The 23,379-nt window shown below is 36.7% G+C and overlaps 1 protein-coding gene across 12 annotated transcripts in view; it reads left to right on the top strand.

The window, feature by feature from the left end:
- CASK (calcium/calmodulin dependent serine protein kinase) overlaps window positions 1-23,379 on the top strand; it is a 209,651-nt gene that overhangs the window by 118,814 nt on the left and 67,458 nt on the right. For 8 of the 12 annotated variants that reach the window (XM_065860249.2, XM_065860258.2, XM_065860270.2 and 5 more), the window contains exons 7-11: window positions 7,101-7,276; window positions 9,419-9,541; window positions 12,019-12,102; window positions 13,711-13,810; window positions 19,012-19,029. In XM_065860249.2, the coding sequence (XP_065716321.1) occupies window positions 7,101-7,276; window positions 9,419-9,541; window positions 12,019-12,102; window positions 13,711-13,810; window positions 19,012-19,029 (501 nt within the window). Of the gene's footprint in view, window positions 1-907; window positions 1,020-7,100; window positions 7,277-9,418; window positions 9,542-12,018; window positions 12,103-13,710; window positions 13,811-19,011; window positions 19,030-23,379 lie in introns of those variants that run through there. The other 4 variants (XM_065860266.2, XM_065860308.2, XM_071811832.1 and 1 more) reach the window with 2 other exon arrangements.

The raw sequence follows: 23,379 nt of genomic DNA on the forward strand, positions 1-23,379 counted from the left end.
GAAATATGTTTTTATACTGCACAGACATTTTTCCTTTCCATCATCAGTGCCTGAATGATATAGCAAATCTTTCTTTTGTTTTGCAATGAGAGGTAAATGTTTGTAGGCTGAGGTCGTACACTAGGATGCTTCTTTCACTCAAATGGTAGTTTCTTTCCTCTGAAAAGCGAGAGCACTATTTCACTATTTTTTTTCTCCCTTGAAAAATTAAAAAATATGAGTCTCTTCAAAACTTTGCCTCTGATAGACTTGGTTTTATTTAAAAGATAGTACCATAGCTTACTGTCTCTCAGAAATTCTACTTCACGTCTGGATCAATTTGAGAGTGTTTACAGGAGGCTAATTGGTTTAACAGTCGATTTAGGTTTACTTCCTCCATCATAGTTTCATAGCTGAAACAGCCATTGTATCAGTTATTATGATTTGTCTGGTTAATGTGTGATCTTTGCTTTATTTGTTTTCTGGACACTAATATCCAGTTGCCCAGTTGTCTGCTGATGCATCTTTTAAAATAAATGTTCTTCAGACAATCTTATGTGCTGAAGCTGCATTGCCTTTTTTTTTTTAATCTATTCATCTTCTCTGTACACCTGCTTGAAACATCTCTATTGTCTGGAGTAATGTGGAAAGGAATTTAAAGTAGTAAAGTATTGACCTATCTGATCTGTTGTGTGTGATTCTTCAATTCCTTCCACATTATTCTGGATGTCCCACTCTTTTAGAAACTCCTTAATTTGTGAACATATTTCTTATTACACTATTGTGAGAGGTCAGATGGTGATGTTATTAGTACCTCACATTTTTTTCCTAAAAATTATTTGTTCCAGTTGTTTCCTTATACATCGTTCAGATACTACTGCTGTTGAAAGACTCTCCTTCTGATATCTTGGTCATCAATCCCCTGCCTTAGGGATGACAAAATCTGATTGGGTCTCTGTATATACTCTTCTTCTTGTGGAAAGCATAGCCCTATTGTTTGGAATAATATGGAAAGAGTCATAGAAACTAAATTTTCAAAGGTAAGTCAAAATTTATCTTTAGTGCTTGTGAATATCAGATTGACAACACCTGAAGACTGAAGCTCTGTTTATCCACAGGAAAAAATCAGCAAAATTAGCAATTCTGTAAATTTCCACACTGCCAACATGCCTCAAAACTGGCTGATAAGAAAGCTTCCCTCTAGAAATAAGATGTCCATACCTATTCAGGAATTGTGTGCTTCCTGAGTCAGCAAATACTTTGATGTAGGCATTTATTTACAAGGAATTGGGTGGAGGGGAGTATCACATTCAATACACACCACTGCTGAGTCTTCATCTAGTGATGATTTTCAGTTAATGCTACTCTAGAACAGGTAAGCAGAACCCAGAAGCACATAGAGGGAAAATGGATTCCAGTCTCCCATGAGATTTCTTCTCACATTCAGATACAACTAAAAATCATGTGTGTTTGCATGGAATATTTATTTAAATAAAATAGTTATTTTTTTACATGGGCAGTCATTCAAATATATCCATGAGTGTTCTTATAACCTGTAGAATAAAGGACCTGTGGAAGGCAGAAGTTATCTATTAGAGAGAGAAAAATGTCTCTACTTACTGTTCTTTCTTACACTGCTTCAAAAAACATGCAAAGCTTCTCCTGAACCACCAAATTCAAAAGCTTCTAAAATATTTTAAAACAATTGAACTATTGAGAACAATTTTAAAATTTTGCAAAACATTGAACCTGTTTAGAAGGCAAATTTTATATTAGATAACTTTCAGCAGAAGTGATACTTGGTCTAAAGAGCAATGAGTATCCATGATTTTAGAAAACGTTGCTGTCTGTAGAGTTTGTTTATTCAATTACTGATATTCACCTTACAGTTCTTGTAGTTGCAACATAGGAAAAATCCCCATCTATGTAAGTTCATGTGTTCAACCCACTTTGCTGAGCTAAGCTGGCTCAGAAGTGCAGCTCATCGGTCCTTGCTTAGGTCAGGTTTTGGAATAACCTCAAAATCATCGTTTGCTCCTTTGATGAACCCAGTGAAGTGGTTAGTTGTCACAAAGATGACAGCTGCCCCAGAAATTACCTTAGCCTTTTTAAGTTTCTGATACATACACATATGTATGCATTTTTTTACCCCATTTAACTGGACAGTTCAATCGCAACCAATTAAGTTTGTTTGTTCTTGGTTTGTTTTTTGATGGAGATGAAACTGTGATTTCCACCACCACCATCTAAAGTATCAGGATCTTGTAATCTGCACTAAAAACGTTATGGAAACAAATCATTCTGTAATTATTTTCACTAGTTATAATCTAGCAGTGGTAAATAGCAAGATTTTAAGTTAGCCTAGCCTTTCTCATTTTAGTCGTATTTATAGATTTCTCATTTTAAATTTAAAAGTGAGTATTAAGGTTTAATAGTACTGATTTTTCAACATGCTCTTAAGTAGCATCCATTTTTCATCTAGTTTTTAACAGCAGTCTGTTGGGGTCTTAAACAGCTGTGCAGAATGTTACCTAATACTGAACTAGTCTAGTCCTTCTAATTAACATCAAGCAGTTATTAAAGTGGGTATTTGTGGTATACTGGTTTTGAACCAGGGCAACAAAAGTCCAGTTCTTCTGCCTGTCATCTAAGTTATTTAACTTCCGAGGGAGGGGAAAGAATTTGGGATGATCAGAAAATGATGGCATTTTTTAACCGTAACTTCCAAGTGTGTCAGTTTGTCTGTAAGATCTCTTGTGTACTGAGTAAACATGCAGCCTCACATTCTGATGTGAGTTCACCAGATAAAGCAAAGTAGGAATCTTGAAGTATGAAAAGGCTATATTTTTTCTGTTGACGCAAAGAAAGTAGGAAATAAACCTCAAGAAGCTTGTTCAGTTAGGAAAAAAAAAAAAAAGTATAGAAAAAAATTATAATATGACGAAAGTCGTAATGAACAGAGTACTGACAGTGGATGACTACTGCGTAAGAAATGCTTGCATACTGTGTTTTGTCTGCAATTTCGATAAGCGTACTGTTGCAAGTTATGTTTGTTTCTTGTTGATATTCGGTAGTTTTCTAAGTGTTTTTGTATTTTTTCACCCTGTGGTCAGGAAGTGGAGGGGAAAGGAAATTGAAACTTGTCCACCACCAAGACCCTGCTTTGCAAAATCTGGGGAAGCTGATTAATGCTCGTTTTCAAGAAACTGTTCTGCATATATTTATGAGTGTGTATAAATAATGAAGGCATTTTCTTGCTTACCAATTTCTGCAAAGTAATTTTAATTTGAAGCATTATTTGCTGAAGGGGAGAAGGAAGAAAAAACATATGCACTTTTGATGCTCTCTTGATGCTAGATTACTTATACAACCCATTATTAAATCAGGTAAGGTGATATTTGAAAACTAAAACTGAAAGAAACAAGCTGTATCTTTGGAGGAAGGTTACTCTTATTTTTCCCCATTTAATCAGTGTTCTGTATATTAATACCAGCATAACCGGGTGTGGTGGGCTGACCTTGGCTAAGGGCCAAAATCCTACCAGCTGCTGACTCACATCCCCTCCTCAACAGAGCAGGGGGAGAAAATCGGATGAAAAAGCTTGTGGGTCAAGATAAATACATACAAACTGCTTTACCAGTTACCATCACAGATGAAAGAGACGTGACTTGGGGAAAATCAGATTAATTTATTGCGAATTCAATTAGATTTGAGTAGCAGCAAAGACAGACTGAAAACACCACCACCCCTCCTCCCGTTCTCAGGCTCAACTTCACTCCTTCACCCCTGACTCGCGTACCTCCCAACCCCAAGCAGTGCAGGGGGATGAAGAATGGGGGCTGTGGTCCATCCATAACAGCCCCTCTCTACGACTCCTTCCTCCTCACACTTTGCTCCTTCTCCAGCGTGTGTCCCCCCACAGGCTACAGTCCTTCAGGACAAGCCTGCTACTGCATGGGTGCTCCACAGGCTGCAGTTTCCTCAGGGAATATCTACCTGCCCCAGTGTGTGGTCCTGCAGGGGCTGCAGGGCTGGACCTGCTCCCCCATGGCCTCTCCAGGGGAACCTCTGCTGGGATGCCTTGAATGCCTCTCCTCCTTTCTGCTGCTCTCACCTTGCTGCTCACAGGGCTGTTTCTCACAGTGTTTTCCTCAGCCCTGGCTGCCAGGCAGCATGTTGCCCTTTCTTACACTGGCTTTCCCCAAGGCACCCACCCATGGCTGGGGGGCTTAGCCGTGCCATGCAGTGGGTGGCTGGAGCCGTTGAAACTGGCTGTGTCCAGCACAGGTCCTTCCCGAGCACTCCTCACATGGGCCACCTTGCAGCCCGCGCTGCTGGCACCTTAGCACCTATACCCAGTAATGGCATTATATTCCCTGTGTAGCATGTGCAGAGTATGCTGGTTTACACCACAGGAGAAAAAGTAGCATCAGTAACTGTTTGCAAGGACACAGTTTGCTCAGAGCAAGGTGTTGTGTAGGTCTGCCTTCACTGTCCTGCAAATGCCCAACAGACTTAAATGCATTGGCCAAAAAAAACCAAAACAAAAAAAAAAAAAAAAAAAAAAAAACACACCCAAAAAACACCACCAACAACACGAAAACCATCACAACCAAACCAAAACCCAAACCTTTATGTCTACTTCTCATACTACATAGTCCTTTTTTAACCATGCTCATCTCTGCAACTGAAGGTCCCAAGCTGAGAGAAGTGGCACATAATTATCAGAAATACACGTTAAATCAACTTAGATATCATTTGATACTTAAGATTCTTAGTGTCATTAACTACGTCATCCAGATGACTGTGTATCTTCCTGAAGTTTAATGCCTCTCTTAAATAACTTTGTTTGTGCTTGTGATATCTCATCTTCTAGTGATTTCTGCTGTTTGTCTTATGAATAATCACTTTTCTCTAGATCTCCCAGATTTTATAAGAGCAATTAGGAACCCTGGTAGGAGGGCAGAATCTTCAGAGTATATATGATTTTTTCATTTGTATTGATAAAAAGATTTAAATGAGCTTTATTACCACAAATGTTTTTTTCAATATGTAAGAAAGCTTACAGTTGCCACCAAATTGAAAATTGTTACCTCTATACCCAAACACCAGGAAGTTTACCACTGAGATAAAGAAGACTTCGTTAAGCCAGGCTGCTCTGCGGTCTCGCTGATGTGTTCTGTACTAAAGATTTCCAGGCTGTGGTATGCACACCACTAATGCCACATGAGCAGCCTAAGCAATATACAAATACTGTTTGAACAGGCAGGTGTTCCTGCTTCCATGCATGCATAGTCTGATACAGAGCTGGAAATGTTCATGCATTTGCTGTCTCAAATGATGGCTTCTTGGGGGAAAAAAAGGAGTTAGGAAACCCTTATAGATAGAGATTTGTGGGTACATTAAAAAAAATCAGGAGTTCTCTTCAGCAACTCAGACACACAGGATATATATACTTTCCATTTTCCATCCTGTCCCTGTCAAAAGGCATCTAAAAGAGACTTCGCGTCTAAGGAGATAATTCTTTTCCTTATATTAGTGAGCTTGAAGATTTGGCTTTGAGGTTTATCAGTTAGGCTGAAAGATACATCATAAGCTTATAAATTGTGTATAACCAACAAGAAGAATTAGTAATATTTCCCCATGTTCATCTCTGTCCAGAGTAAACATTCTTCCTCTTCCCCCAGTGATATGAGACATGAGCTGGACTTGTAGCATCTTGCTGGTTTGTTCTTTTTTTAGCCTGGGAAGGAACTGCCCTTCTGCTGTCATGTCAGCATAGACTGCAAGGACTTTTTAAGTTGCTGACCTAGGTTAGCCATGAGGTAACGTTCCTTTGTCACAGGCAGATTCCTAACATTTGTGTGGCAGAGGGATTACCTCATAAACTGGGAACGAAGAGGATGGTCTCTACTGAGTAAGCTGCTGTTTCCTCAGTGTTTACTGCCAGTGCAGTGACTTAGCCAACTCTCCTTCAGACGGTGTGCAGGATAGGCTTGGCTAGCAAGGGTCTCTTTACATGACTGAATTAAATACATGCTGTGCAAACACCATGGATTCTCTAGGCTGCATTGCAAACTCTCTTAGCCACCATAAAGGTGCTGCAAGCCTTGAATGGAGCTTTTGAAGTCCACTGTAGTATCTGTGAGCAAAAATAACCTATAAAGGTAGAACAAGCTGTAACAGTTTGCTACAGTTGTGAGGTATTTTTTTCTTTTGTTGGTACTTGGTAGAAGCCAGGTAGTCCAAAGACAACAGTGTTTGTAAATGTCAGTAATACCCTGAGCATTCAAAGCTTAATTCTTGCAAATCCTTTGCAGTGGAAACAAACCTCTTTACAACAGGAAACATTTATAGGAAGAGGTAAAATGTTTGTTAGTTTTATTTGTCTTTGTGTTGCACAGAAATTGAATGAAGTTATTCTAATTGGTTTATCCATTCAAAAGATGGTACTGGATAGGTTTTGTTTCCATGGGTGTACATTCACTACCAATCCAAAATCAGGACTGTCCCAGAACTGTTACTGTATGACACTCATTGAAAGCAGTCTGTGAAACAAATCAGCATGATCTTTTTATCTGTGGTAAGATATTGCCTACGTCACATAAATGAGCAGTACATTTGCGCATTTGTGTTCTTGTTGGCAATTTCCGTAGACTGCCTAAGGTTAGGGCAGAGCATCAGACCAAACTATGCTCTTACCAGTCAGAGGCAGCTTTTTCAACTAAGCAGTGTAGACCAGAACTCTACAATATCTTTGTACATACTCTCTGGATAAATAGTTCCTATTTCAAAGGTTGTCCAAATTGATATTTTTACTTTCATCTGGCATGTTTCACTGAAGAATCTTAGTGCTCATATAAATCTTGTTTCACAGTCTGCAGGGTAGGATAGAATACTCCCCAGTTTATAAAAGTATAAATCAAGCAAAAAGGAAACTACTGATTTTTCTCACTGGATATATTTAATCAATACTAAACTTAAGAAAAAAATAATTGTGTTAAAAGTTTGACCCATGGACAAAACTTATTAAAACTGCTTTAGCTTAATGAAATGATAGTTTTCATTTCCATGTTTGACACACATCACTTTGACTCAATTTTGTTTTTATTTCCATTTAGGACGTGTAGGAACACCTCATTTTATGGCCCCAGAAGTGGTAAAAAGGGAACCTTATGGGAAGCCTGTAGATGTTTGGGGTTGTGGCGTGATCCTTTTCATCCTGCTAAGCGGTTGTTTGCCTTTTTATGGAACCAAGGAAAGATTATTTGAAGGCATTATTAAAGGAAAATACAAGGTAAATGACGGTATATGTGAGTCCTTTTCCAGTGAGATAAGCTCTACTGGTAAAATTTCTGGAAGCTGATTTTTGTATTTAGCGTGATTTAATTTTGAAGTTTAAAGAAGTCTTGTCTGTGTTACACAGGAAGAGAGATTATTTTTTCTCTGCAGTCTGTCTTCTTTCTGCTGTGTTTCAGATCAATGTTACAAACTAAAATACAGAAATACTTACTCAGATGAAATAACAAATGGTTGCAACAACTAGGCCCTGGTCGTACATGGAAATCAGTAGGATCACATAAGGCTTAGTTGTGAAGTATAGCATATAGTATGTTACCTTGGTTTTATAGATCATTTAATTTTTTTAAATCAAAGAACCATCGTAAAGGCTGGTCATCATTGCCTTGATTTAAAACAAAATGCATGCTACTGTAAAAATGTAATTATGCATTTTAGTACGGTATGTAGTAAAGAGCAGCTGATGATTTGAAAGGAGCCACTTGCAGCTGAAAGGAAACAGATGTTGCATGGAAGATATGCATGTTTCACAATATAGAATTATTATGGAGACAAATTTAAAGTTTCAACCAATATTTTTGTGGAGTTGTCTAAGATCAGTTTTGCTCTACTTTGCAACCAAAATCATACATGAGCTGTGTATTAGTGATTGAGAGTGGAAACTCCCAAAACTGTCTGATAGTCTGTAATATGATTTAGGAAGTATTTTATTACATGAGCTTAACAGTAGTCCGCTAAAATGTGACAGCAGTAATATTGCACTTGCTCAGGAGCACCTTTTTTCGTTCTTTAATTTTTTTTATTCCTAGAAACAGCAGGATTTCTTCATGGCACTAGTTTTGGGGTAGCATAGACTAGTAGATGTTCCAGTTTCACTTCATGGAAGATTTCTTTATGGAATCTCTTAAGCAGCTGAAACTTTCTGGAAGCGTAAAAGTTAACTTTTCTTTGTTTAAAAAAAGTCATGGCCAGCACATTATGTCTTCTCAGTTCCTTTTCTCTTCCTGTTTACACAATCGTATGTCTATTCAGTGAAAATAGTATGAAGATTTCAAAACAGACTTGCTGCAAATTTGTGATTACCTTCATTTCATTAGAGCTGAAAAAGAAATGACAAATCACAACTATAAATGTGCATTTCCTAGCCAGATAGTGTTCCTGAGTGCTCCAGTTTAAAGCGATCGCTTTTTGTAGAGATTGATTTTAAAGAAAATTGACCTCTTTAAACGAACAATGTTTAATTTTCATTTAATACCTTGTAAAATTAGCAGTATACCATCTAAATAAAACTTAAGTTCTTCATAAATTAAAGAAATTCTAGAAATAGCTGAAGGATGGAATCCTTTATCATAGAAGAAAATTTCTTACTTTAGTATGGTTTATTTTGGGTGTCCATGATCTTGACTAGTTGGACACAAACATGCGTATGCACAAGATGAGAATATGTTCTAAATCATCCTTCACATTATTGTCTCCTAAGGATACAGTTCTGCTCTAAGAAGTGTTGCAATTGCTTGTATTGCTGACCACATGTCAGTGTGCTTTCCTAGCTGAGTGGCTGAAGGTGCTTTACTGTTGCAAAGCTGAGAGAAATCTGTTGGGAAGATCCATTGTCCGCGATACCTGTGGGACAGGGCCAGAGTGGTTCACAACAGGCATTAGCTGACTCCCTTCTTACTCAGCGTCACTGGCATGAAACTAAGGGTTGATACAGACTCTCATGCCATTCCTTATATTGATTTTAGGAGCAGATTTAATTTCTACATTTGTCATATGCATAGTTAGCTGTCAGACAAAGCCTAATTATTTTTTCTCTTTCTAGTGAAGGATCACTTTTATCTGAACCAAATGTAGCATAGGTAGAAAATTATTCTGTGATTATAACACAATACCAAGGATATGTCAGCTTTCATGTAATACAGTGCTCACTGTTTTCAATTTTTATTCTACACCAGTAGCAATTAATGTACAATATTGTAAGTTATTAAAAAAATTAAGAACATCCTTTCACATTTATTATGGTAAAATTTTTAGAAGTACCAACCAGCTGTTATAACTCTGCAGTTGCTTTACTTAAAAGGTAATTTTTTTTTCTATATTCTTATTACTAATTTAATTCATTTTTCTTGCTTGTAATCAGATGAATCCTAGGCAATGGAGCCATATTTCTGAAAGTGCCAAAGATCTGGTACGCCGCATGCTTATGCTGGATCCAGCAGAAAGGATAACAGTATATGAAGCACTGAATCATCCCTGGTTAAAGGTAGTTAAAGCAGTTGTTTACATACCAACTTCCTCTTCAAGGGAGAAAAATATTTGGTTTTTTCTTTGAACTTTTCAAAGTAGATGTGACATTGTACAAAATGTGTGATAATATATGCTTTATGTGCTTTGTAAGATTAGAGCCTGAGATGTTGAAAATTGCCAGGCTTGAACTCTTGCTTAACAGCAAGAGGAAACTCACTTCAGCATCTTCAGCAGCATCAGAGTGTAGGGAGTGGGGGCTGCATAGAATAAAGCTTGAAGAAGGTATTCATGTGTCTTTCTTAGGCTCTCAAGCTCCAGAGGAGTAATTTCCTATTTCTTCTTTGCTCAGTCCTATCTAAACCTCTTTGCTATTATGCATGTAAGCCATGCAGTTTATCCCAGTATGTTATGCTATGTAACTGTGCTGCTTTCTGACATTACATTTCTGAAATATCCTGCCAGAGTGAAGGAACTATATAGTGGTGTGTTGCTCAAAGGCCACCGAAACTACATAAAATAACATGACATCTGGTAATCAAATTATTTTTCAGTGGTGGCAGAGTTTACAATATAGTTTGAGTCAGTGGAAGGGTAGTTGCTGGACACTGAAGATTAACAACAGGAGTGGGAGAATATACAACCTAGCTTCTCAGCAGTCCCATTAATAGGCTGTGTTAAATAATGGAGTTGGAGAATGATGGGTGTGTTGCATATTTAAAAGGTAGCAAGTATTTGTTCAGAGCATTGTATTTTCTTTGGCAGAAACTGATGAATTTACTATTTTTCTTTGTTATCCTCTGTTTCTTTTCTGTAGTGTGGGCCCAGGGTAGAAAGAGTCATAATAACATTAACTTAAAAGGGCAATTATTTGGAAAGGGTGTTATTCTGGTGTCTGTTGCTGGACTTCTTATATGTTCTACATAAGACAAATATGGACACCAAAAAAAAAAAAAAAAAAAAAAAAAAAAGACAAACAAAACAACAACAACAAACACCCAAACAAAACTGGGAAGCACAGGTTCTTCTCCCTCCGATTAAATGGTGTAACCACCAGTGAATGGAATCGCTCTTCCACTTCTGTGCTCTGTTTCTGGCTCTTACTCTCTTATTCCAAGCTGCAAAATGGTCTTGCTCATAAAAGGAGAGCAGGAGTGCGTGCATCTCAGCAATAACAGTGGTTAAGGCACTTTTCTGAATATCAGGAAATGGGGTTCAAAACTTTCCATTCAAAAGGAGATGAAGTTCTGTCTGTTCATCTGGGGCATATGTAGTGCATCAAATATTTCAAAGAGCATAGGAATGGACACCATGTTTGGGAATCCCAAATGATCATACTTCAGTGATTGAGTCTGTTATTTGGTTTTATCTGCTTTTTCCTCACTTTGTGAGCTTATGTTGAGATGCCAAAACAAGGGTTTTGTTGAGGGTTATTTTGGCAGACAATTTTGCTATTTTTGTTGTTTGGGCAACTAAGCTGATTAGGTTTTATAAAAAGATAATTCTCTAATACAAATGTTCAAGTTCTGCCTATACAACATAGCACTTTTGATGTCTGTACTGTCTTCTTGATCTTGCTGTTACTTGTTGAAAGACAAGCAAGGGGAGAGATTTAGTTTGAGACAACTTTGTTACGAAGCTTAAGCCAATATTCTGTCGGTCAGTCCTCTCTTATATTTGCCTACGATAAACGTCCTTCCCTGTTTACTCAGAGTTTTCTTCTAAACCATTTATAGATAGCTGCCAAATACAGCATAATACAGAGAGATCTTTAGTCCCATAGAGAGACTGAATTACTTCTGCCAGTGATTTCACTCTCATTCAGGAGATGCATGTGATAAATATTTACATTAAATTAATAATTGTATGTAGTTTCTGTGATGATTTGGGGCGGGGGAAGAAAGTCAGCTGCTGCAAGTTCTGCTCCCACTGTCTGATATTCACCAGCAAGTTTTTCATCTGCATCTATGACGGAGAATTCTTCCTGTAATTTAGCACCTGGTGTCACCAGCCATCAAGCTGGCACTTTGTGTTCTGTTGAACATGGATGTCGTCTCCCAAGCTTACCTGAAGTATCAAGCATCCCTTGAAAGAGTGCCTGGACACATTTCTTCACTGGGATTTGTGAATCCCAAGAAGCAGAACTACTTAGTGCTTGCCAGCTTCAAAGTATAATGTTAGTGATAGACTGACTAACAATAAAACAGTAAAAAAAAAAAGGGTAGGTTCTTACTACAAAGTAGGAGACAAAATTACAAAAGGAAAATATCTCTGGCCCAAGTTAGGCATTCTTTTATCATATTCTAATCCCTCTCAGTTTCTTGACATTTTCATTAATTTGCAACAAATCCTCGTTCTCCTTAAGATACTTACTAGCTGGTACATTTCTTGTATAGTTTCTTAATGTCGAGAGAATATTAAGAGCTTGTGTTTATTGTTTCTTTTGTTCTTTTTTTTTTGTTTGTTTTTTTGGGTTTTTTTGTGGGATATTTTAAGGAGAGAGATCGCTATGCATACAAGATTCATCTTCCAGAAACAGTAGAACAATTGAGAAAATTCAATGCAAGACGAAAATTAAAGGTAAAATGAATGTAGTGTTAAAACAATATGATTACATAACTTGAATTTTGTGTGACAGTTTATTCATTTTAAAGGTGATAAGAGAAATCTATGCTCCGAAGTCGACAATAAAATATAAAGTTGAATCAGGCCTTCTCCGTCATTTATTGCAATGTTGTTTTGTTAAGAGTTTTTGTCCATTCTTTCTTAGTGCATGATTCTCAAAGAAATTTCAGTACAAATTCTCTGGTATCAGCCAAGGTATGTATGAGGTCTTCATCTTAAATTAATTCAGTAATTCTATGTAATATGAATTATTGGAGAAGAAAGAATAGTACAATGGCTTCTGTTATCGTATTACATTTATAATAAGAGGAACAGAATGCTGTTTTAATGTTTTGGTTTTTTTTTTTCAAGAAGAACTAAGATGTATTCTTCAGTTTATCCTCTTATGTTTAACAATATGCAAGATAATTTCACAGCCATATTGAAAATAATATTTACATTTTAGCCCAAAACAACATGGTTTCCCTTCAGTTCCTACCTTAGAAAGCTTGACAGAAACATTTTTAAATTCACTGAAAGGTTGAGAAAATTTTAACAGAAACATGCAGCATTATAATTCATGATGTTTTTTATAATTTATAATAAAACGCAGAATCAAATATACATGTTGAGTTTCTGCTTTGTAAAAGTTTAATGTAGCTGCAAAAACAACTGATGATTAGGATGCAACAGTTGCTGTAGTTCATGATAAACAGCACTTTTTCTGAGGTGGTTTGTATGTCCAGATAATGCTTTCATTAAAATGTTGGCTAGTCCATTTTAGACCTGTTTTCCTGCTCTAGGGGCAGTTTCAGATCTTTTCCAGGTTTCTTCCTGGGGATACCATTATATTTAGAGCTTTTATATCAAGCTATTATATCGAGAGCTTTTATACCTGTGCTGTTTGTTTTCTACAATTTATCCAAAGCACTGTTTCCTGAAATTATTTGTTGTCCATTTTGCCTACTGCCATAACTGTAAGACATATAAATCTGAGTGGCTAAACTGTAATTTACTTGAATGAGTAGATGTTTGTCAGAGCAGATAACCATTTTTCTGGCTTTGTAATTTCCCATGTAACACTCATTCTGAGAGTCCAAGGTTATTGCATTTTCATATAGCTATATTATGGATGTCCAATATCCTAGTGCTGTCAGTGTCAGATTCTGAGAGTTTCTCAAGTAAAAACATATTGCATTGCTTTAAAGAGTAATTTTTTATATTTGATAAGCCACCCAGTCTAGGTAAGAGGGAAAAAGAAATAAATTAGTTACTTTATTTACATTGTACTATGGGAATTTATGCCTCACACTTATTATTTTTAAATGCTTTCCCATAAAGACTTGTTCTCATGAATCCCCTCACAAAGATTTTATTTACTGTTTATTAGTGTATGACTGGCTCTTCTGTTAGATGTGGTCACTGATAACAGTGAAGCAGAGCTGAAGACTATAGAATTTATTTACTCTTAATTGAGAAGGTCAACACATGAGAGACTTTGGGAGACTGAGTGACCCAAGGTGTCTGGAAATGTTTCATTGTCCTTCTTTGTGTAATTTAGACTTCGTGGTTATTTTTATTCAGGGGGCAGTACTAGCAGCTGTGTCAAGCCACAAATTCAACTCCTTCTATGGTGACCCCCCTGAAGAGCTGCCAGACTTCTCTGAAGACCCCACCTCCTCAGGTATTTTAACAGAAAGTATACTTAGTGCAATCAACCTGTCCTAATTCTACACTGAGTAGAGTACCAAGGATTTATTAATTTCTCATGATTTCATAACATTGCATATTAAGTAAACTTTTAAATGTGGAAGCATAAATCATTTTGAGTCATAGTGGTGTTAGTGACTGGAGAAAATGAAGATATAATCTCTGTTGTAAGTTGTAAGTTTCTACAGAAATTTCATCTGTTTTTTTTTATTATTTGACGTATTTACATTGAATTTAAAATAGTGCTATAACCTCACATTTCTCTTTGTATTACTTGGGTGTAAAATATCATTGAAATTTTGTCTTGAATTCTTAGGCAGGAGCAAGGTTCTCATACCTTACTGATAGTTATTTTGAAAAATAATCCAAAATGTACAAGAGTTTCTTGACCTCCTATTTTAGAGAACAGCACGATTAACGTATCTCCTCTTTAAACCAGGATGGACAGTATTTCTGATACTATAACCCAGACCCCCAAATCTTCAGAGAGAGACAATACATGTACTTCAGGGACCTCCCAGCATAGTTCAAAGGGGAAGAAAATACCTTTGCTGTGCGGTGAGCATGTAGCTAGGCCTTGGGCAGGACAGTGATCGTACTGCAAGCAGTCCTTTTGTCCTTGGCCCATATTCGGGAATGTAAATAACCTGGCAGTCCCTCTACTAACACAGCCCTGTCATAGTTACGTATCTTAATTTTGATATAACATTACTCGTAACATTTGCAATGCCAAAGTCTGGGTTGGTCTAGCTGATACAAAATTAGGATTTAGGATCAAGTTAAATGAAGTTATAAGAAAAATCTAAGGCAAATAGGGCTCTTTTTTGTTTTTCTAAACAACTGAATAGTACTGGCAGAATATTTTAGCTAAGCACTGGCATTACTAGAACACGTTTCAGGAACTAAATGACATGTGCAGAACTGCTATGTGATAATTTTCTTTCCCAATATTTTAGTAGTTGAGAAAATTACTTATTGACTGCATATATTAAGTGTTCCTTTTCGGCTCTTTCAATATGAGCAAGTAATTTTTGTAAATAATTTCAGTGTCATTAATATGGGAATTGGGGGTAGGTTTTTTGGTTGAAATTCTTAAATTTTACTGTTTGGAATTCAACTTTGAGTATTGAAATTAACAGATTGCTTCATCCTTAGAGATGAACACTGCTTATAGTTTCTGTAGAAGTGAATGAGAATCTGAAATCATCTTTTGCAAATGCATAATCTCAGCCTCATGGCTTAACTTCAGGCAACCAGCTTTTGAATACTTAATGTACTTGTAAGTAAGGATCCATGTATTCTTTGAAAGAAGGAATAAGTTGGGTTTACTTCACCCAGAATTACTTGCAGTGCTTTAATTTTTGTTTCCAGCTACTTCCCCCGTCTCGATAAAACAGATAGGCCACCAACACGATTGGCAGTGGCAACTTTCCTAATCTAAAAACTGCAGTTCCTCTTTCCAGTTTCAGTCTCACGTCAACAGGGCATGTGTCTTCCTCACAGGATGATGTAATAGCAGATATCAGTATACAACAAAGGTACCAGTTCTATTTTTTCTGCTCATAGAACACATTAACCCAATACACATGTAAATTCTACGGAATATTTGTGCTGAATCCATTCTTATCTTGTTTTCATCTCTGAAATAGCTAAAACAGTAGCTTGGATTTCTCAGAAAAGCACAGTTAGTCTCTAAAATAATATTGTTGATCTCACTAATGGGAGATTAGTGATCAGGAAACCATACAACTGGGTAGTTTTCATGATGTTTCCGTGATTGATTACATTAGATGATAAAATATTTAATATCTCAGAATAAACACTGAGGCTTGCAAGAAAAGATACTGGAACTTTCAGCTTCTGAAATTGCAAGATACAGAAATCTATTATCTTTTCTCTTCAGAAGTACACTAATAAAGTTTTCAAATATTTCTAGCTTGTAAAGGTAGGGTCTTGTGATGATTCTGAACTGAAATAGACATAAAACTGCTGAATTGCAGTATAAACTTGACTGTCTTAAAGTTATTTAAGTTTCCTTCCTAACATCTTATATTGTTATTCTAGATTATAACCTCTAATGAGCATTTAATATTTTAAATGTTGCTGCCTGTTTAATCCTCCCAGAAAATTTCATGAAGCTTGCCATTAAAATTAAATGATTTGTCAGAAATGTGCAAATGTGGAACTCCTACTGAGATAAAGATGCAGAAACATAAATGCTTAATAGGTTATGCAAATTGTACATCCTGTCCTCCTCCAGGTCTTTCTAAAGACAGAATCAGAAAAATTCAATTCTGCCTGTTTTTCCCGATTAGCCTAGAGGTGTTTTTCTTCAGGGTTCAAAGAACCTGGGATTGCAGGACCCTTCGAGCATCTTCTTAAGCTACCAGAATAATAGCCAGGAATATGAAGGCACTGTAGGCAGCAAGTCAGATGACTTTCTTAGATGCAGAATCACAAAGGATATTCTTGCTAAAGAGCTTTCCAGTGAGGGTCAGCAGATTGCATAAGTAAATTAAAAGGGAACAAACACAGGTAAACTTCATTTAAAGTCACCCAGGTATCGTCCTGTACCCATCTTCCTTTCATTCATACAGAGCGTATTTATAATTCTTGGTTCCCACAGCTTGTTGTGGGTGATCCATTTCCTTTTTCATCAGCAACTGTCCTCTGAAGGACTTAACTTAATCCTGCTGTCATTCTGTTGGTAACATGGCAGAAGTCAGTCTTGCTAAATTTTGAGAGAGCACGATAAAGCCTTTTAAAATGTTTTGACAAAACAGGTTAAATATTTATTAAACTAAAATATTACTTCACTGCTGATAGGCTGTGTTCAGTAGCTTTTTCAGTAAAGCCACTAAACAGCTCAAATGACAAGTGTCTTGCAAATGGTCTTGGCTGAAATGTAAAACGTTTGACTTCCAGGTTGCCTGTCTTCAAGATATTGTAAGATGTCAGTTTCCTGAGGCAGTGAATGATTTGAATATTTTCAATATGCTGAAACAAATATAGATCAGAAGTTAAGAGTCAGCAGCCCTAAAGGCTAAATCTGGCACATGAGAAAAATTGGCCCAGTAGAGACCATGAAATAATGGGGTGCTAGAGAAATTTACAGTCAGTTTGCGCCCTGCCGCCCTTCCGCATCCAACTCTCTCCTCTTTCCCCCGCCCTCCCTGGCACTCCCGTCATCCGATTGCACATTAGATCAAGACAGAGGATTTCCTCTGCTGCTGTCCTGTGCTCACCATTTGTCCTGTGATGGAGAGCATGGAGGTATAATTTTCAAGTGTTTTGGTAACAATGCTGCAGGCTGAAGAATGAAGTTCACCCGTGTGAAGCTTTTCATTTTTCCTCCTTTTGCTTCTTCAGCTCGTCTGTTCAGCAGCAGCCTAAGAAAAGGCTGTGGAATTGTTTGACATTTTGACTTGGAAGCTGAATTTGGGAAGAGCATTTAGTTTACTTTGGAGTTTTAAGTAGATTCAGGATGTTTAGGTTTTCATGCCAACACTTGGAAAAGTCCATAACTTGAACAGGGTTTTTTATAACTTTATATTTCAAAAAACCTTTTTGTAGCCACTTTTTCAGAAGTACTGAGTCAGTGTTGGACTTAAGCTAGTGGATAGTCCATGGTCTGGAAAACTGCATAACTGTTTGAATTGCTTGGTTTGTTGTGTTCATATTCTGAAACGTGACTAACAGTTTCAGAGTAGCTTTTTGCTGCAAACAGTTCTAGATTCCTGTAAGACATTTTCTAATGTTGTGTTTCAGTTTAACCACAGAGAAAGTACAACAGCATATTTTATAATAGACTGACTGACCAAATGTACTTATTTACCCTGGGCTGACAGGTAGCTCTGTTGCAGCACTTCCTGAACACGTATGTGCTTTTTGAGCTCTGTGGTAACGTTGTTAAGGTGATGAATGTAGAAGCAGTGCTTTTGCATTGTGCAGAAACGAGGCACTTCAAGACTACATCAGTGTTTCTAGCTTGTGTTCTCAAACTGCAAGACACAAATTTCATATGGCACTTTTATAAATGCATTTGGACATTTTGTCTCAGGATTGCTGTATGTAAATTGAAATTTTCATTCTTTTTTATCTTGTTAGACTCTATATTGGCATATCAAATGAGAAATTTGTAACAGTATGAGATCTTAATTTTTGAATTTGATAGTAATAATAATGGAAAAAATGCTTTCAGAGTGAGATCAAACAGCAGATGTACAGCAAAGTTCTAACACAGTTTCCAACATAGATCGATCTAGCTTAACTCACAAATTAGTGAGTGGTTAGTGGTTTCATGGGATTAAGATTCCATGACATATGGCTGATATAATCTCATATTTTAAAAAGGATGAGTCTCATTGACGTGAAGAAGAAAAACCAATGTTGTTTTACAAGAATTACCACTGATTTTTATAAATATTTGCAAAGGGTCTTGTGTAACACTTAAGTATGAGTGCTTGGGAAAAAAATTACATTAACCCTATGATTTACTGTTATTAATTCCTTATCTAGTATTACAGGTATAACTATCAGTTTTGATGTAATGAGTTTGAGTGTTTCCAGTACACCATTATTAACTTTCTGGTTCTTCAGCTGTTTAATCTTTCTTCTGGTATATATAAATACAAAAACTTTTAAGTATGTAGAGTCACGGATAATTAAAATCAATAGTAAAGTGATTGTATTTCTAAATGATTCTCATTATGGTTCTCACTGCAACTTTTCTAAACAAAAATATTTCAATACGATATTGCTAAATTCTGGTTAGTAAATATATTGATTAATATGATGTTATGTTTCATTTGCAGTATGTTAAAATAGTTTGTCAGTTCACCTCTTACAATACTCTTACTTTAAATCACTTTTTATCCATGGGATTTTAAAAATAGTTTAACCAATGGTGGAAAAAGTCTGGTATTATAGATACCTAACACTGTGTACGTGTGCGACCTTCCCAGTGCCAAGTGTTTCTTTTCCTCCCATCCCAGTCTGCAAGTCCCATTTGCTTCACACATAGAAACCTTACTAGAAGAACTGGAGCAGGGGGGTTCTTGTCAGTTTGTTTGTACTATATTGTGGCTAAACTGCTGTGCTAGGTTGCAGCTTTATAAATCGCTTGTTCTGAAATCTTCATACTGTTTGTTTGTCCAAATGCTGCCTTCCTACTAGGACTTCTAGCAGCAGAAAGTAGGTATCCCTTTGTTTTCCTTTAAGGCATATCATTCGGCCATGGTGTGTGTCCTTGCATGTTTAAAAATCAGCTTGCTTCTCTTCTCTTTGCTGTTTTCAGTTTTAATACTGCCTGTTCAAGAAAAATAGCCTGTATAGTTTTGACTAAATCTGTCCATAATTTTGAAAATATAATTAACCAGAAGCAATATGATTTCCAGGGAATTCTGAAGATTCTAATTTAGAGGCAGTATTAAAATTACCTGGGTTTTTTGTTTTTAATATTCACAACACAACTGAAATAAAATTTAATTTTCATTACATTAATAAAGGATAAAATGGTTTGGGTTTGCATTTTAGTTCCAAAATTAATGTTTTCATGGATTAATGGTTTTTTTTTCTCCTAACACTAAAAATATACTGTAATATTAGTCTTATATGATTTTTTTGCTATACCCTTGCATGAAATTTCTTGCTCATTCTGTGTTGATGTGATACATGATATATGCATATGCATTGTGAATATGCATACCCTTCATTTTAATAACCATCCAATATGTGTCTCCTTAATGAAGGAATGTTGTTGACATGTAAGGAGGAGGTTCTGCTGCAGGTTAGCTGCACGCTTCATGAGAGACTGAAAGCACAAACACTTCTAAAACCTGCAGACTGTGCTAGACAAAGGAGGAGGTGTGAAATTCTAGACCCTTTGAAACACCTCAACTGTTTCAAAACCAACAAATGCAGCCTCTCAAAACACAAGCTCTAAAAAGTGGGGGTTTTCCTGCAGTGTTTTGAGATTTGTAGGCTAACAGTTCTTCTGTCTTAGGTCAGGGCAGCAACACGTGTCCTTGTCTCTATTTCTGATCAAAGTCATGGATTTTTTGGTAGTTGTTTAGTTGATTCTTTTGATCTTACAGGTTGTGGGGGGTGTTACTCCTTATCTTCCTGTTTCCCTGTCTTGGAATGCCTGTCCAGTAACACGAGAGTGAGAACTCAGTGGATTTTTATATAAAAGTTTTGCAGTAGTATTGTTTTTATACAGCTGTAGGGAAAAAAGGGAACCTCATGTAGCGCCTCTGTCACTGATTTTTGGTTTTTGTTTGTGCATAGAGACTTTCTTCGGTAAACTTGCTGACTTATAGGATGTGCTGCCCTGATACTTGTCGGGAGAGGGTTTCCATATGTTTTTGCAATGAGGAAGAAAATATCTAAGGAAGTAATAGTGAAGGCCATTCATTTGTAAAAACATTTATTTGTTTAGTTTCATGTGAGTGCGCTAGTCACAAGGTGCAGGTCTGGTCTGAAAAACAGCACGTTCTTACTATGTATTTCTTTACCACCATGCTAGTCATATTTGTGGCTAGTTTTACAGTGAGAGATAACTGGGAAAAGGGATTGGCAAACTTTGTGTAAAATCCCAAATATGGAGACAGGAGAAAGCCAGAGCCATGCATACACACAGTGCCCCGTGCATGCAGAACAAAACAAAAACTATCTTCAAAATCACGCATCAGTTTCCGAGTCCCCGTCCTTCCTTCTTTCCCCTCTTCCCCCTCACCCCCTCCTTTTTTTGTATTTCCATAAATAGCACTCTCCTCTGCGTTCTTGCTCGTGTTTGAGAACACTTTATCTCATTTTATCTTTTTCCTTTTCCCCTTTCTTTAGTCTTTTGCTCTTATAGTTTTTCTTTCCCAAACCTATTTCATTTGGTTTTCTTCTCTATTACATGACTATCTTTCCCTCCTCATATTCCATAGGTGTTCTTACCTTCTGTAATTTATTTGTAAATGCCAATACACTTCCATCACACCAACTGCCTTCTTTCTGCACTTTTACTGTAATCTCTGTAAACCTCCATCTTTCTAGTTTTCTCCCTATACTTTTCCTGATTGTTTTATATGTGTGTATATGTATATTGTTGTAGTCTTAATTGCTTCACTGTAGCGTTCAGAGAACTGGGTACAAGTAGGAGCTTATTTGTAAATTTAGAGAGTGTCTAAACTTGGTTGTTTGGTTTCTGTCTAGGAAGCAAAATGTCGTTAAACACTACATAGCTCAAATTAGAGGAGGATAGAGTCCTTACTTGCCTTTCATTTAAATTACAATGTTGTGTATATATGTGAAACATGTATCTCCCACCCTATTTTAAAGTGTTATGGGCTAATACATACACATGCTTTGGCTGTCATCTGTGCTTACAGGAGCAGATGCTCTGGAATATAGTGAACAGTGAAGAGCAACAAATTACTGTGTGAGGTTAGAGGCATCTCAACTCCAGTGATACTGGCAGATGTGGTTTAAAGTGCTGAAGAACATCTGATCCTGTCCTCAGTTGGTTTTCTCTTAATCTAAGAAGTTACATCAGCACAAGTAGAGGAAAGGTCCCATCTCTGTTAAAGGCTCTTTTCTCACCTTTAATGGAAACAGCATAGGTTTAGTATTTTCTTTACAGGACCAAGAGGAAATAGCGGTTTTCTTTCTTACACATTTTTAACTTCTGTCCACTACTACTAAGGCAAACCTGGCCTTGTATATAACGTGGGCAAAGTATTTTATAATTGTGCGGATAATGAGCCTAGACCTTCATGTTTGGCTGAAGTGAACAGTTTCGAATGTGCATGTAATTGTGATTTGAAAACCTCAGTTGACAGATGCCCCATTTATTTGCACAGCATTTTGATGTAGTGCTTAATTACCTAATATGTTAAACATTTTTAGGCCTAGTGTTTTTAGGGTATTATAATCAGATGCCAGCAAAGCATACCTACTGGAGGCACCGATTTATGCAGTTGTCGCTAAATAGGTTTTTTGAAGGTGTAAGTGTCGCTGGAGTCTTAAAGTAGAAGCAAAGAATCTTTGTTTTATTTGTCATACATGAAAAATAAAAATAAAATCCATGAAATTTGAATCTCACATTCCAGACTTGGTACAAATAATCTCAATTGTCACTTCACCAGATGTGCTCTATCAAAATCTCACAATATTTATAAGGGGTTTTTTTTCATAACTGCACTTTATAACTATGCCCAAAGATTACACGCTTGTTTTTTTAGGAGATGGCATCCAGTGACTTCGTTCAGTGATTCTAATATTTGATCTTTCTAACAATTTCTGATGGGTTTTTTTCTCCTGTCTGCTGTATGTGCTAGCCTCAGACCTCTTCATAAACAAAGGGCAATGTAAATCCTACCTTCTGAAATGCCTGTGCTTTGAGAGCTGGGATTGTTTTTTATTTTCGTTTCCAGCACCTGCACACAAGAAGGCAGCCAAGCGATGAAGTTTGGAGAAATTAGCTTGTGTTGATTGTAGATTGACTGGCATAAGGACTGAATTGTGATGTGTGTGGAATTGCAAATAGTAGCTAAGGTTTAGCCAGTCATTTAAAAACCACTGTAAAATCCTGGAAGTCATCATTACTTGCCTATCTAGACAACAAAGAGAATGGTTGAAAAGCCGATCCGAGTTAAGGTTGTTTATGAGAATGAACAGGATTAGACAGCTTCGTGTAGGGAACTTAATTTTTTCATACAATTCTGCAAATCTGTGGGGTTTAGATTTTGTCTATGTCTCTTTCATAAAAATATGCTGTTATTTTAATGGTTGTTATAAGGTCTTCTGCAGAGTCATTTCCCGAAATACTGATTGCAGGAGACTTGTGAAAAGGTCACAGTTTTTTAGTTTTGTATTTAAACAAGGTCAGACTTACTCTAAGAAGTTTTCATTCCTCAGAAGGGGGTTTATGACTGACCAAGACTTAAATGGGCATTTGTAATCTTCAGTGTTAAAAAATAAATAAATAAAGAATTCTTTTACCCTTTCTTAGAATGTGCTTGCAGTCAGAATGTCATCTTTGTGCTTTGCAGCAAGATCTGAGTCTTCTCACCTGAACAATCTTTTAGTCATACAGCGCCACAGATCATTGCTGCATGAAAAGAAGCCGGTAATTCTCTGTACTACCTTCTGCATAAGAGAGGAAGTCACTTGTACCTGCCATGTTTGCTGAGCCTAAGAAAAGCAAACTTTCGGGATGTTTTATAGTAGACACATATTTCTACTGGAAAATAAATAGACAATTCTTGGATTTCTTTTCTTTAATTATATTTTATTCTCTTCTTTTCTGGTGAGAAGTAAGGAACTCCTAATTACCTCTAAAGTTTGGTTTGTCTAGCCAAAGCACCTATTCCAGATTTGAATAGCTAGATGCCAGATTGTAATAACAGCACTATTTTGCCAAAGCTTTGTCTACTGCCAGCTTGATGCACCCATGTCCGTGCCAACATCAGGTGGTATTAAGGGCACTGTATGAGAACTACAAAGACTCTAGAGACTTAATTCAGCTGTAAGAGAGAACTATTTCTGAATGGC

This window comes from Patagioenas fasciata, chromosome 1 (assembly GCF_037038585.1).
Source record: "Patagioenas fasciata isolate bPatFas1 chromosome 1, bPatFas1.hap1, whole genome shotgun sequence".
Taxonomy (NCBI): domain Eukaryota; kingdom Metazoa; phylum Chordata; class Aves; order Columbiformes; family Columbidae; genus Patagioenas; species Patagioenas fasciata.